Raw genomic sequence first — 16,227 nt, 5'->3', positions numbered from 1 at the left:
GCACTGCTACACCGCGGCAGTAGTAAATATTTTTTCGGCTCATGCGTGAATAGATGGAGCATAACAACAATGTTCGCCTCCAGAGTGTCGTGACTCCCAGTCCAACTTCTCCTGGGACTTCTACCGAGCCAACTTGGTCGTCTGACCATCTCGTGGCCCGGCATGCTAACTACACCGTTTTCAGCGTTTCTGCCGTCTCCATTTAATCTGATGTAGTTTTCAAAATGCGAAACTTTTCTGAAACAAAAAAAACAAAATGCAGATGCGTTTTCATTTGAAACTTCATCTTCATGGGGTCATAGTTCCCTGGGATATTTGGTTGGATGGATGGATGGATGGATGGATGGATGGATGGATGGATGGATGATTCTTTAAGTCATTGCCTGACTGATTGGTTGATACAGTCTTCACCCCACACCCCAGTCCTCTGGACCTCCAGACCCGGTCCTGGACCCACTGAGGATGTGGGGCAGTGTGTGCTGGGAGGCAGAGAAGGACCCGCGTCCATCCACATACACACAGAGGCGGAGTGCGGGGCAATAGGCTGCGGGGCTCGTTACATCACCGGGTGAAGACACGCCTTTTTGGGTGGCGACACAGCCGAGGGAAAGCGCTCGGAGGGGGGAGGGGTGTCCCGTCGGCAGGCAGGCAGGCAGGCGCACAGACAGCAGGCAGCAGCTGCAGCGACAGGAGCCCGGCGCCCCGACTCTGCCTCCAACACCTTCTCCATATTCCCGAAGAGCCTCCGCGCTCCCACTCACAGAGCTCCGCCACCACCGCCACCATGGTAGACCGCGAACAACTGGTGCAGAAAGCCCGGCTGGCCGAGCAGGCGGAGCGCTACGACGATATGGCAGCAGCCATGAAGTCGGTGAGTGGGCTTCCTCTGGATTGACCTTTCTCATATCTATCTCTTTATTTATGACCAGTCTGTCAGTGTGTGTGTCAGTGTGTGTAAGTGTGCGGGGTGGGGGGGGGACGTGTGCAGGCTACCCAGCCTCCCAGCACCGGGGCTCCGTTACGCAGACACGGGGAGGAGGAGGAGGAGGAGGAGGAGGAGGAGGAGAAGGACTGTGCGTCCTGCCGTCGAGCACATTGTCACACGAAGCGGAGGAAGCAGGAGGAAAATCGGTGTATGAAAGTCCCGATTAAAGAGCAGGCTTGAGAGAAAGCGCCCACCGTGGTCCTGACAGGGGGGCTGTTTGAGCTGATCGGAGCCACATCCTATTGAACCAGGCCCGCACAGCCTGGCGCACGATCGGTGGGAGATCAGTGATCGATCACAGCTGATCTACAGTAAATCAGATTATTTGGGGTTTTATTTTGGGTTTTGTGGTGGATTGTGTGAAATGGGGTGGCTGTTTGATCTTGGGGCGGTGCCTTCTGGCCTGGGCCCCCGGGTTTGTGGAGGGGACTGAACCGTGCGGGGAGATGCGCGCACAGAGGACGCGCCTGGCGGTGCCGCGGTGGTCAGGGACATCGCCTGTCATCACGGGTCGCTCCCAAGTCCCCAACAACCAGGCTGGATTTCAGCGTGAAATCCTCCCGGCTGGGTGACAGTGGGAAAACCTGCCCGCCTCCTCCGCACGTTTGGCGCATTGGAAGCGCAAAAAGAGAGAGAGAGAGAGAGAGAGCGAGAGAGAGAGAGAGAGCGAGAGAGAGAGAGAGAGAGAGAGAGAGAGAGAGAGAGAGAGAGAGAGAGGGGCAATGTTGGCTGAAGGTTGATCGCAATCGATTTGCGCAGAAGCAGCGCACAAAAACGCGACCTTCCAGATTGTGGGTGGACGGACAGCCTTCCTGTGGATGTCATATTGCAGCAAAAAAAAAAAAAAAGAAAAAGATCCGGGTGTTGTTTAGCGCGCGTGTGTGTTGAATCGATGCCGTGTAGCAGCCGCATCCCTGCGTCCTCGACCTCCTGCAGAAGGTTTCCCACACAGAGGCGTGCCGCAGCATCTGCCAAGATGCAGCACACACAGGCCCACCCGTAGTGCACCATTTCACAGCCTCACAAAGGCTGCATCTCACCGTGGCATGACTGTGTGGACAATAGGAATGGACAGGAGGAGTCATGCAGGACCAGGCCACACTTTTTTTTTTTGTTGATTAGATCTGTGCTTCTTAATCCCACCTCTGCTTACTAATAGTTCCCTATTAAGAGAAGATCCACATATTTCTAGTTGCTTTTATTCAGAATTCTAGTATTAATTTCCATGACCGTGTTTTGTTCCCAAGCCCAGCCCTGGTTCACAGCAAGGCAAAGCAGGATTAATAAACGGCACTTCCTGCACATCAGCCTCAGCCCCATGAGTCAACGAGTAAGCTGTCAGCGTGTTTGAAGGCCACGCTGCCTGCTGCTCTCTAGGACCGGCCTGGAGTGGTAATGTCAGAGGGGGCCCGCGGCTCCACCCCTTCCCATTTGTGCCGAGTCAGAGAGAGGGAGAGGGAGCGAGGAGCTGCCCCTCACCCAGCCGCTGCCTCTCTGCAGCACTGGGCAGCGGGGTGTGTCTGCTGCCTCGCCCATCGTTTTGAGGGGAATCCCTTGCCACTGCAGACATGGCAACCGCCCCGATGGCAACCAAATAAGCCAGGAATGGAGAGGAGAGGAGAAGAGAGGAGCGCTGTGGCCTTCCTCTGCAGGATTTGGGGAAGATTCGTGCTCGGGGATCCAGACTGAATGCTGACAACCAAAAAAAAGAGCTTTGAGATCCGTTGGACAACAATGCCGAAGAGCAGGAGTGTCAAGTATACGGACCGGGGATCCAGAATCAGTGTGAAAAGAACAAAGGAAATATAGACTGGATTCCCCATAAAGTGTTAACTGCTGCTTCTAATTTATCTATTGTTGATTTTGGTGTTTTAGAGATGCAGCAGTGAAAGCCAGTTATCTTATTGTATGTAATGTAGCTTCACCATCAACGCCACTGTGGGGATGAATATGCAACAGCATGCATGGAGGCTGCAAACTGCTGAAAATTGCAGACACCTTTTATACAAATTTCACAGTATTTTTTACACTAGTAAGCCTCTTTAAAGATGGCATAATGCTGTACTCATTCGTCTTTGCACTAAAACAAAAGAAAGCATATGCATTTGACCCCCCCAAAATTCCCATTTAAAGGTTTTGATGTTGCTGCTCTGGAGGTAGATCGGGGCTGTATGTGGCTCCTGGATGCACCTCAGTGTGCGTTTATGCCTTCTTCTACCGGCCACGCTCCACTTAACCACCTAACCACTTACTCCCCACTTCAAGTATAAAAAAAAACACACACACCTCAGCTCTTTGCTCACGTTGAGGCACTCATCAGTGCTCATCTGTTACAAATACGTGCAGTGAATAATATTGCGTCACTCTGCGTGGTTGTACTCTTCATGCACGTCGGTCATTGCTCACTACACTTTGCATATTCATCAGTACTATCCAAAGTTAATAACTATCACGTCATAGCCATCATATTGGGTACAAATTATCTCCTTTGAAAGCTAGATTATTAAAAAAAGTACTGAACGCGTGAGGCGAGTGTTTTTCAGTGCTCACGAGGATTTTCATCCATACATACGCTGAATCATTGGGTTCCAAATACCTGTAATCTTGGAGGAAACGGGAAACAATTAAATCTGAGTCACTTTGTGGATTCCTTCCCACAAATCTCCCCGTGCACTTTCTCCCACCTTTTATCCTCCTCAAGCTGTTAAATCAAACGCAGACCCAGGCGCGTCCAACTCTGCTTTGACCTGATTCACATGGCACCGCTTTCTCTGGGCTAATCCCCCAGCGTCGCCGTGCTCCAGGGTCCTGTTTGTAACCGAAGCTCCTCGGGAATGGCAGCTAAATGTAGAGTTACATAGTTACACTGAATTAGATTACATAAGGTAACTACACAATAGAGCTTCGATTTCACGTCATCTTCGTAGCCACTTGTTCCCTTTTGGTTTTCCAGAAGATTTCAGCTCAGACATTCAGATCACATGAATTCTATATCTGTATTTATTTTTTCTGTTTTTACCAAGAGAGAAGATTGTTGTTTTACCGAGCAACTGCAGCCAGGAGATGGTAGTACTCTATAATCGGGCAATGTGCAATAATTCTCTTGTGCATTGCGACAATTGAAAGCATTTTTCGTCATGTTGGGTTTTGTTTTTGGTCGTTTTTTTTCTTTGATTTTGTCATCACAGTGCATGAAACAATTAGATTTAATAGATTTAACCTGCATTTTCCTCATACCTTAAACATTACATTTTTGCAGTATTGCACATTTTGTATCACAATAATGATGAATTTGCAATATATTGTGCAGGAATACCGTACAGAGTCACATCACTTGAGTTATGATTCTATTCCTGTATGCAGAGTGATCGTTTACAGTACAAGATATGATGAGATCTATCTTTGTATGTCATACTCTCCCTGAAGCATCAGTTCAGTGTGTTTTGTGTTGAGTAAACAAATGAGCTCTTTGTCAAACAAAAATAAAGCATTTACTTTATCTGCCTCCAGGTGGCAGTGTTGTGAACTTTCCTCTGCCTTTTCTTCCACAGAAGAAGTCAAGCAGTATTAGCACTTGTGGCTAAAACATAAAACAAAAAAACAAAAAAATGAATTCACCTAATTGTTGAAAATTCATACAGTGTTTCTGAAACATTACCACATAAAATATTGCAATGCTAAGGTTGTATTTTTTTTTTGTATGTTGAAATTTTCTTTTTATTGCTTGTGGACCAACAGTAAATGATTGATTGACCGAGGTGATGGCCTCATGTTGTGACGCTCCCACTCAGGTGAAATAAGTTGGAGTTCTTAGTTAGACATTAAGCTGTAACAGAGGCCGTACAACATTATATAAGACGTTTCTGTGCAGATGAATTGTGTAGACCGCTGCAGGAAGCAGTCATGATGATCAAAATTTGACAAATAAATGTCAAATCTGGCCCTATGGTGATATCACAATATTTTAATGACTATATGTCATGACTTTTCACAGTATAAATTGACTAATGGCTACATAAATGCATATTTGACTATTCCTCCATTTTATTTCAGTGTCAAGTCACAACATGAAGCTGATTCCTCTTATTATTTTTTCGTTTTATGCTCATAACTACAACTTCCTCCCAGAACAGATAACCAACACGCAGAACTGCCCATTTACACCTGCTGCTTATTTGATCATTTTTAGTTTAAATTCTGTGGTGTCAGTCGAATCTAGTACTAATGGAGGTTTTGTGCTACTGTAGTCTAGTGGTCACAGATGGTATTGCACCAGTATACTTTAATATCTTAAATTTCTTTTATTTATTATTTTCGCATTCCTCACGAGAGATGTGGTACATTACATCACCATTGGGACAAATTAGGTCTTCCAAGGTTTCAAAGATGTAAGATATTTGTGATGAATGAAGTATACGATACAATAAGTCATCCAGACTGAAAAACTGTATTTTTTTTTTCTGGTTCCATTTTCATACATCTGCAATTCACCAAAAATGTTGATACATACATAATATATCGCAGTTCCCTCAGTCTTACATTTGAATAGTTTATATTGATAAGCTGCCACTGAATTAAGAAATGCTTCTGCAATGAAACTTACTTAGACCCAGTGGTGTTTCGGTTCCAGTGGGTATACACTTCATTTTTTTTTCTTGTTTCCGAAATGCTGGCATGTAAGACTCCTCTATTTAGTGAGAATCCATCCATAGTATTCGTTCATCAGCATGTAATTTCGGTATAAATGATCGGTTAGCAGTATTTGCCTCGCCACGACCCCCACCTCTGCCTCTGATTGGCTCATCAGCCCTTTAGCTGCATGGCAAACATAGACATTAACCAATCAAAAAAGTGGATGCAGTGAGTACTAGCCAATTAGAGGAAGAGTAGGGAATCTTGGCTTCATCCTCATGGGGGGGAAAAAAGGCCATTTGAATTGCTGAGTGGTGCATCAGGGGGATTTGAAAGTGGGTGTACGCGATGCTGACTGACAAATCAGTGGGTATCTGCCGTATACCACTGCTTAGACCTAGAAAACTGTGAAAACTGTCTATTAAAGCATTTAGGTCCACAATTTTAAAGGCAAAAGCTGCTTTATTTGTAGAAGATTGGGTGGGACCGATTGGTCAGCATCACGCAATCTGTTACCACAGCAAAATTGTAATAATTTAAAATCTGGCGGGTTGCTCGAATGCCGTCCACACACTGTAAATCTGTCCGGGCACATGCTGGAAATGAACCAAATGGCACCAAGGGTTTTATATATAAGCTTCACTCAAAACACCAATATCGTCTCAGAGGATCCAAATCTGACGCGCAAACAATAACACTGTCGCTGTTACTCTAGCGTCTGACACTCGCAGCATCTGATTTGTCTGTTGCCCTGGGAAACCACACAATTCGGCAGAGAAATTCAGGCTCCGACTTGATCCGCGATCATTTCTCCCACTTCAACGTGTCAAAATGTTTGGAATAGCCGCGTCTGCTGCAGGACGTGTTTTCATTAGAAAACAGAAGCGTATGTGGGAGTCGGTAAAGTCTCCTCTGGTGTGGGAGTGAGTGGGAAATGAACAATCTTCGTGTGGACTTAGTCTTTCACTCTCCAAATGAGCTCCTGCCGTGTAAAAAAGGACCAGTCTATGATGAGTTTCCTTTCAGTTCCCGATTGTTACGATTAGTGTGCTAAACTAGGAAATGGGGTTATAGCCCTAGAAAATGTCTGGCGCCCCTGTTTGTCACCATTTTCTGGTTTTCTAGTTCATCCTCATTTTGTGGTTTTTGCCCGTTTGAAGCGTGAAACCTCGTTATCTGACTTCGAGAGGTGGGGATTGCCTTCCTAAGACTGTCCAATTACGAGCCTGGCCGGTGTCATCTCAGGACATCTCACAATGGTCCCAGAATGACTCTTCACTCAGAGATGAGTCACTCACACACACACACACACACACACACACACACACACACACACACACACACACACACACACACACACACACACACACACACACACACACACACACACACACACACACACACACACACACACACACACACACACACACACACACACACACAGCCCGAGCCCACCTCCATGCACTATAATCAGGTTCGTTTCACACCACCTAAGAGCTGTACTTATATTTGCAGCACAATGTTCAGCTCAACCTTATTATCTCGATCCAGACTTTTCTCGGTGCTTACTCATGAGCACATCAGTGCTGTTATCAGATCGTACCCATACCCATACTGTACGCCAAGCTTTTGTGTGTGTGTGTGTGTGTGTGTCATAATTGACATGCTCATGTATCGGCATGCAGTACGACTCAGTCTCGACTCTCTGGACTGTCTCTGCACTCACAAGAACATTTTCCCGGTGGCGTCCAGTTTGCCCTGTGACGGGTCGTTTTCCTTTCAGTGTGTCTGACCAAAACATTCGCTGCAATCACACAAATACTCATGTCGTATGTGGTAACGTAGCAACAACGAGCTACTTGAAGTGCCCCTCATCGCCATTGCTATCCAGATGCACTTCCTTGAGCTTCTTCCTCTTCTTCTTCAACGTCGGGCTCTTTGTGGCTAAACCAGCGAAGCCTATTCACGCCGCTGGTGACGTCAGGTAGTCCAAAGTGCTTTTGTGCTCGGCTGCTTGAAAGAGGGGCGAGGGGGGGTCACAGGAGGGTTGTCACATCAGGTTAGGAAGGATTGGGGAACAAGGGAAAGAAAAAAGAGTGGGGGGTGGGGTGGGGCATGGCGATGTGGCAGGAATTCATTATGTGGATCGTACTGAATGGGAATGTGATGCGGTAGGCCTGAACCCGGCCTGTGCTCTGGCCCAGAGGTACCAGCGAAGAGCTGTCCAAAGGAAGGTTATTGATCGTCCTGCCTGCCATTTGTTTGCATCACCACTCGGTTGTTTGGAAGTTTGACCGCCATGTGTGACGACGAGTCACGAGAGAGCAGGCGCAATTGATGAGCTTTACAGGCTGACAGAGCTCCATTGTCATCCAAGCTCGGAAGCTTCTGTCAGGGCTTTCCACTCACCCCGCAGCCCTACCAAACAAAGGCTGCCATGTTTGTACAGATGGGTTGTTTAGGCCTTGTTTTTCTGACCTCTCGGTTGCTCCGGTGCTGACCTGCCCCTGCTGGGCACGTTGGCTGTAAGGTCAGGTGCTCTCTGATTGTAAGGTAATGTGTTGAGGCTGAGACTGAGCCTTAGGGGGGGGTGTGGGTGGACGGGGAGGGATTCTCTCCTGGACTTCTAAGAGGGATCGTTATGCAGCGGGTGTGATTTTATGGTTTGTGTGCCGTCATGCTTTTCCAGTACAGAGGTCAGTTCATTTATGACAGTTGTAATTTTTTTACGACATCCTCAGTACAAACCCTCCTTTATGAACAAGGTGAAACCTCCACTGCCTGGTATTCTGTAGAAGGCGTGTTGTTGGTTACAAGACTGATGGTTTAAGTTTCGACCACATAAGCTACCAATAACAAAACGGCTTCCTCTGGAGAGCATCGACGGCCGCTGTAGGAGCTGCCCCATCAAATCTTTTATATAGAACGGCTGCACTGGAAGAATGAGAAACCAACAAATCGTACTGATAAGATTGGTATTTATCTGATGATATTTTCACTGACACTTCAGTGATGTCGAGCAGGTTTGTGTGAACAAAAAGTGGCGCTCAATCACGGCATGATGCATGAAGACCCCATGTTTCAGTGACGGAGAAGGCAAACGTTAAAAAGGGTTATTTAGGGGTTAGGTGGTTGAGAATTCATTTATTGATTTCAATCAGTCCGACTTTCCCCACGACCAAAGGGCTAGAATATGTGTGGGCAGTGAAGAAAGGTTACTATTACGGGTCCAACACCAAAAAACACAATGACGCCTACATCCCATTCTGCACCACCAATCAAACCCTAGTGTAGCATTATGGAATTTAGAGTTGATTTTTGTGAGTCACAAAAACTTCTACCACCAGCGATGTTTCTCAAGTATTGACGAGTATTTTTCACCCGGTTCTTTGACGTGGGCACTGTTTCCATTTTGCCCAATAATTATGTCTTTTAGACGCATTTGATTATTTGGTAATTCTGGTTGGAAATATGCTGGCAAACAATGAGGTGCTAATATATTCACTCACTCATTCTGGTATTTCAGTGGTTCAAATTTACAAGATTATCTAAACCAGTATTTACTTTTTCTTTTTGGAACCATTGTTGTCTGCGGTCAATCTGTCGGCAGTCCATTCCATAGTTATTAATTATCTCCAGTTAAAAAGACCAACGTTTAGAGGGCAGATGTGGAAAACTTAGGAGATTTGCAAAGTCAAAGAGCTTCATCATGTTGAAGTCTTGACTGATTTTCTGATAACTGTCCTTATCAAAATCTTTCACCCTCGATGTGATGTCTCCATAATTGAGTATTGGCCAATCCCAGTACTTTCCCGATCTCATACTTGTTCTAACGTTTGAGTGTCACATGTCTGTATTAAAACCAGTTGCTTCAATCATTTAAAAATTGCTATTATTTGCCTTAATCAGATGCTGCTAATCAATCAGGACACCCCTACTGAACTTTAAGGCTTTTTTTCATAGTGGAACTCAACTAATCAAATGTAATTGATCATCTCGTGGCGATATCCATTGTCCATTCTCTGGGTTACTCTGCGTTTGTACCAGCAAGGCGGCAAGTGTGAAGAAATTGTCTGCATTTGGTTTGGCTGATTTTCAATCATGTCGACATCCATGAGCGGCTAGAGGCCAGTATCTCCAACAGAGATGGAAGACCCTCACAAACAAAGGTTTTTGCAGTTGCCATGGAAACTGGAGATTGCATCACAGATCGCTCTTTGCCCTCCACGCCCTCCCTTTTATAGTACAAGTACAGCCTCACAATGACTGCTACTGTACAACTTGGAGACTTTCAGTGAGACGCGTGCAGATGTGTACGAGGCTTCATGTATGATGACGAAGAGTTAATCATATCGGCACGCAATTAGTCATATGTCAGGATCAATGGAGCCTGGTGTAACAGCTGGGGGAGGGATTAACTGTGTGCATCTGGAGGCCGACCAAAGCAGAGTGACACAGCTGCTTGCGCATCGTGACTGTGATGTGCCTCAGAGGTCGCAGGTTTAAGCTTTCCACTGTGTCCGTGTCCTTGGGTAAGACACCGAAGCTCCGCCATGTGTCCAGGATGCGGCACATTCACTGGCAGGCTGCGCAATCTCCGGGGAATATTTGCCCTTCCATGCAACTGAAAACCTTCAACAGTGAAAATGTATTTCTCTCCATCGTTGCGGTAGATTGTCACACCCCTCCCGTTGGCATAGTAACGGTGTGATGAACAATTTTTATTGGAATAACCTTAATAATCAGCTCAAGTAAAATCTCCCAAAATATTTCCTGGTTTTAAGGGAGAAACGAATTTCATAAAACTGTTGACCAGATCATGGTTTACATGAAAAGTTGATACCATTTTTTTTTTTCAATCCCCAGAAGATGAGCCGTAGAGACTCGAGTGATCCCTGACATTTTATTTAGCATCATAATAAAGTTCACATTGTGTTTTTTTACTGCAATACCCTGGAAAATGGTGAAAGTTGGTACACATGTTCAGGATTCTCATAGACGCTAATATAGCTGATCTGTTGTATTTTCTTTGGTGCTGTCATTTGGACTATTGTTTCTATTTCAGGAACTTTTGGATCAGTTAGTTATGTAAAAATGTGGTCAATTGATTTCCACTAAAGTATAGTAACTGGCAGTTCCCTCGTGGTAAATCTTAAATCCAGACCTTTCACCTGGGATTATTACGTTGATTATTGGTCAATAAAAACCTTTTTCACAGGTTAAACTATAACTTTGGTGATCCGAAAACGTTCTGTACCAACATCCGGTTTAAATAATAATTTATAATCCGCCAAATGTGAACACCACACCAGCATGACTTTGCGTTTCTGAAGCAGGTTAGAAATATTGTTGATGTTCAAGAAGTGCTGATACATCCACCGTACATCTTCACTCTTGTTGATCTTTTTTGTATGTTCTTAGATTTGCAACAGTAAAAATGGCTACAGTCAGTTCCAACGGGATGACATATTCTAAGGTATTTGGATGAAAAATAAATTTTAAATGGATAAAATCTTTGCTATTTCTTACATGCAAGGGTTCTTCAATGGTGACCATAGTTAGTCAAGGGCTTTACTCTTGTTCATCACAAAAACAAGTGGCTGTATAGGAGTGTTGTAGTTGTGTCGATGAAGGTCAAAGCAGACTTGATGAATTGAAGAGTCTTCAATGATGTTAAATGGTGATCAGACCTCTGCATGTGTCTTAAGGAAAAAAGCTTTATGTAGCCCTCCTTCAAGCAAGATATATATATTTTTTTTTCCTGGGTACTTTACTTATTTCAGTGTCTATTGAAAGTTTGGCCACAATCAGGTTTGATGCATCTTTATGGTGATTGGTCTGCTGTTGGGTGGCCATATAGGCATTGTGAAGAGCCTTTCCACGTGATAAACCCCCCCCCCCCCCCCCGTTTGCTTTGGCCATGGAGCTGAATTCTGTGCGGGCAAAGAAAGAAACAACAAGCTTTATAGTGAGAAAAGGTCTGTAAGGATGCCTCTGCTGCACAGTCCCGGTGGGGCATAAAGGATTAAATCCTGCAGCCAGACACAGGCCTGTGGAAACAAAACAAAACCTGCATTCAGAGCTGCATGCAGCCAATCAGCTGTCGCCTCACAGGATGATGTCAGGGTGCGGGAGGTGTGGCTCACACTGTTAGATGAAGCCAGTTCTGTCTTGAGTGCAGTCAAGTTGGTCTTGAGGAGATGACTTGTGTATTATGGCCATAATAATCCCGATTTACTGTGCTGTTGCTGTTTACAAGTGCTGTTGTCAGCAAAGTAATGGACGAGTGGCGGAGTTTTCATGGCAATAACCTATTTTAAATGGCATTAAATGTTCATGTGAAAAGTGTATTTAGATGTTTTTGAAAGTTTAGTTGGCCCATGAAAGCAGAGGTGATCGAACTTGACAGGAAGTCCTTGAAAAAAAGGCAGAGTGATGCTGATCTTTTTCCAAACAATACATCTTGTGTCTCTACCGGCTCATATTCCATTTCATTGATCGCCTGGCACTAACTGGTCAGAAGCAAAGCAGCACTGCTTCTGAAAGGCTGCTGGTGGTCACTGCAGTCGTGTGCGGCGGAACAACACCTAGTGCCACCCATCATCTGGTCACCTGGTAATAGTGATCCCTTAAGATGACAATCAGACAATCTGATTAAGAGCTAGAAAGTACTGTGCAACCAAAATTCTTTGGTTTACTGTCAAAAACGTTGTGTATGAAGGATGACTGATGCAAGGCTAACGTCTGCATGTTCTTCCTTTCTGTGTCGACAGGTGACAGAACTGAATGAAGCACTATCCAATGAGGAGAGGAACCTTCTCTCCGTGGCCTACAAGAACGTGGTCGGGGCGCGGCGTTCCTCCTGGCGCGTCATCTCGAGCATCGAGCAGAAGACGTCGGCCGACGGCAACGAGAAGAAGATCGAGATGGTGCGTGCCTACCGGGAAAAGATCGAGAAGGAGCTCGAGGCCGTGTGCCAGGACGTGCTCAACCTCCTCGACAACTTCCTGATCAAGAACTGCAGCGAGACGCAGCACGAGAGCAAGGTTTTCTACCTGAAGATGAAGGGCGACTACTACCGCTACCTGGCCGAGGTGGCCACGGGGGAGAAGAAGGCTGCCGTTGTGGAGTCCTCCGAGAAGTCCTACAACGAGGCCCACGAGATCAGCAAGGAGCACATGCAGCCCACTCACCCCATCCGCCTGGGCCTGGCTCTCAACTACTCCGTCTTCTACTACGAGATCCAGAATGCCCCGGAGCACGCGTGCCACCTGGCCAAGACCGCCTTCGACGACGCCATCGCCGAGCTGGACACCCTCAACGAGGACTCCTACAAAGACTCCACTCTGATCATGCAGCTGCTACGAGACAACTTGACGCTGTGGACGAGCGACCAGCAGGACGACGAGGGAGGAGAGGGCAACAACTAAAGAGAGGGGGGGGGGGACCTCATTCTGCCAAACCAACAATACGCGCGCTCACAAATGATGACAAAATAATAATAATAATAATTTAAAAGTTCTTAGAAATTAAAATTAAAAAAAGAAAAAAAAAAAGAAGGGGAGGGTGGGGTGGGTGTGGTGGAGCATTGGCGACCAATATTTAGCCGATGGTACCGACGCGGCTGCCGTTCTTTATTTTTCCACAAATTAAAAAAAAAAAAACTAAGTAAGAGGAGGAAAGAGGATTTTAGTTTCAGAAATAACCAACCAATGAAAAAAAAAAAAATCAAAAAGAACGAATCCTTCTCCTTAATAACCTCTGCAGCATTTGCCAAAATAACCACTTTAGAAGCAGGAGGTGCATCATTCGCCGCGGTGTGACCACGGGCTAGCGCCACCGTCACTCCCGGCAGAGGCTGGTCGCATCGCGAAAATGAATCTGAGCTGTCTTACTGTATTTAGCGAGAGGTGGAGTGATCAGAAAACCTTTCAGTGCTTTGAGCAGCAATGAAAAATTAAGAGTAACGTTTGAATGTCTTGGCCTTTTTTGCATAGCGAGCGAGGAGGATGGAGGGAGAGCGAGCAGACGAAGATGAAGATGGGAAATTTCCGAACTTCATTGCGTTAAAAAAAACAACAACAAAAAAGAAAACTTCAAACTGACATCTTTAGTTGCACCGCGCCCATGATCGTCGAGTGAAAAGCAGGTTGTCTCTTGTTATTGAAGATAACATGATAAAAAAAAATATAATAATAATGTTCTGTTTGCTTTGTGTCAGGTATGTGTCCAGCTCAGTCACACACAGTCATACTGTAACGAAAAATACAAAAATCCATAAAGTTAACTTAGTGCAGCTTGTCCCTCTCATGTGCTGATGTGCTTTATTGAATAAATTAACTGTTTTTGGACACCTAATTCTTATTGTCAGTATTGTCGTTACTATAACAACTTCTATTTGGCTCCTGATGTTTGTGGGAAACTATTTGATCCAGATAGCTCAATAAAAAGTGAATGGAAACTGAACCCAAACAAGCCATGTGGTGATTGAAAACGAGTCCACCCTTATTCCTCCAGTTCGCGCTGCCTTCGTTCCGACCGCACCACGGAGCGCATTCGCGAAGTCGGCCACATTTGTGGACAGAGCAAATGCAAATGTTCAAGTGGAAGCTGTAAAAGCAGATTTGAGGTTTGTGGATTCACTTTTTCTTTGATTTCTTCTTGGTCAAGAAAATGCACTTGCCTATTATACTGTTTCTTCAGTGTAAGCTGCTCCGATATTCCCAATAACACAATACTGTGCATGCTGGTGATGTATTTATACAGTAGCTTCAATTTATTGACTTATACTGTAGATGTTATGTATTAACATGAACATGGAATTACTAGACCTTAATCAGATTATTTTTTATTTATTTCTTTTTATTGCAATTGTTAGCTAGACATAATTTTTAATCAATGTTTTCTTAACTATTTGCTCAAGAACGCTTTACCAAAACTGATTGTTAACAATAAACTGATCTGTCATTGACTTCATTATGGTGACACGCATTTCATTGTGCGAGGGTCAAATACGATGATTTTCTTTTTATTCAATCTCAGCAGGTTTGTTTTTTTTTTTAACTAGATTTGTAATAAAAAATATTCAGTACTCAAAACTAAAATCACGGAAAGTTGAGGAAACTTTTCTCGTGTAGTTGTATTATGTTGTGTCTGCTAAATTTAAAGAGGCAGGGCTTGTACTCTACACTGCCACCAGTGGTGATCTTAAATTAAAAATGATTAACTTTTAATAAGTCAATACTGTAAAAATGACAAAGCTAGACAGATTTGCTATGAATATTTCCCACACTGCCTCTGTAGTCACAAAACCACAGTTCCGGATCCGTACAAGCTTTTAAAAAAAATGCCTGGTATTTATTGATGCATTTTATCTTGCAGAGTACGATATGAACCACATCAATCTGAAAACATACAATAAGAAAACATTGATTCACAAACTACAGGTGTTAAACTGCTAAGCTATGCACAGATTTGAGCACTTTTACACACGGTTCAGGTGAAGGACTTCTGAATTGTTTGATTATAGACATATGTTATCAGATTCATGGTTTCAGCCATGTTCTTCTAGCTATTTACAAAGAGTACTTCACATGCAACATGCTTACCTTCAAACCCCTTTCTAACAACAAAAACACCCTGTGTAATAAATGAAATATAAATAAATAGACTGTTCACACAGCAATGCACAAAAAGCTAAATATTCATCGACAACAGCCTGGCGAGAGGACCAACCCAGACAAAGGTCCATTTGCAGAACTGATGTTTGGACGACATGAGAATCCAAGAAGATTTTATTTATACTGTATGTCATAGTAGATGAACGTCAGGGGACCGTCAAATGGAAATCCACACCTCCAACTGGAGAAACTTGCCAACAGGAAGAAACTTCACTTGGGCTTCAGCAGGATTTACACCAATGGGAGGATCCTGGGGGGGGTGAGGGGGCTCTGTTACTGACCCCTCCAGGCCTTTAGGGACCTGCTCGCTCCCTCTGATCCAGTTAAAATGCCTCACATGGACTGTTCTCAGCAGAAAATGTGAGCTGGTATTTTTGATCTTTATGCTACACAAAAGTTTCCAGTCTGTTCTTTTAGATTTCGATCACTTGGTAGTGTTTAAACTGAGTAGGTCGGATTATCACTGTTGACAGTAATGAATCACCAGCAGCAGAGATCCACCTGCTTGGAAGCTCAGGAGTTCCCTAGAAGGAAAGTTCAGTCTGCAAACAAGAAATCAGAGCGAGGCATCATTTTCTGACAAAGGTCCGAGTATCGTACAGAGGAAAAAGACATCACGCTATAACTGAATTCTTTGGTGTCTGCAGAAGGTTTGTGAGAAATCTAACCCATATGAACAATTTTGTACAAAATATGAGATGACTGCATTAAAAAATGATGCCCTCAACTACATCACACATACAGTTATCACCGTACAAAATGGCAGAAACACTGAAAATGATGTCGTTTTCATGTTGGGCCACCAGTGGGTGCTGTTGTTTGTTTTCATAATAAAACCACACAGGCGCAGAGAACAATACACTATAAACTTTAACAATGGCAGCACACAGACATTCATATGGACAGACGAGCAAGTTGGATTGCTATTAA

At 44.5% G+C, this 16,227-nt stretch overlaps 1 protein-coding gene across 1 annotated transcript; it reads left to right on the top strand.

Moving 5' to 3' along the window:
- Nucleotides 1-652: 652 nt before the first annotated feature.
- ywhag1 (3-monooxygenase/tryptophan 5-monooxygenase activation protein, gamma polypeptide 1) lies at nt 653-13,375 on the top strand. Its single transcript, XM_080483169.1, has 2 exons — nt 653-871; nt 12,391-13,375. Exons 1-2 carry the CDS (start codon nt 785-787, stop codon nt 13,045-13,047), a joined length of 744 nt encoding a protein of 247 aa, XP_080339295.1. The 5' UTR covers nt 653-784; the 3' UTR covers nt 13,048-13,375.
- The last annotated feature ends 2,852 nt before the right edge of the window (nt 13,376-16,227 follow it).

This window comes from Lipophrys pholis (genome assembly GCF_963383615.2).
Source record: "Lipophrys pholis genome assembly, chromosome: 16".
Classification (NCBI taxonomy): Eukaryota; Metazoa; Chordata; class Actinopteri; order Blenniiformes; family Blenniidae; genus Lipophrys; species Lipophrys pholis.
Note: the sequence above shows the minus strand (reverse complement) of the source record. Positions and strands in the feature narration are given on the sequence as shown.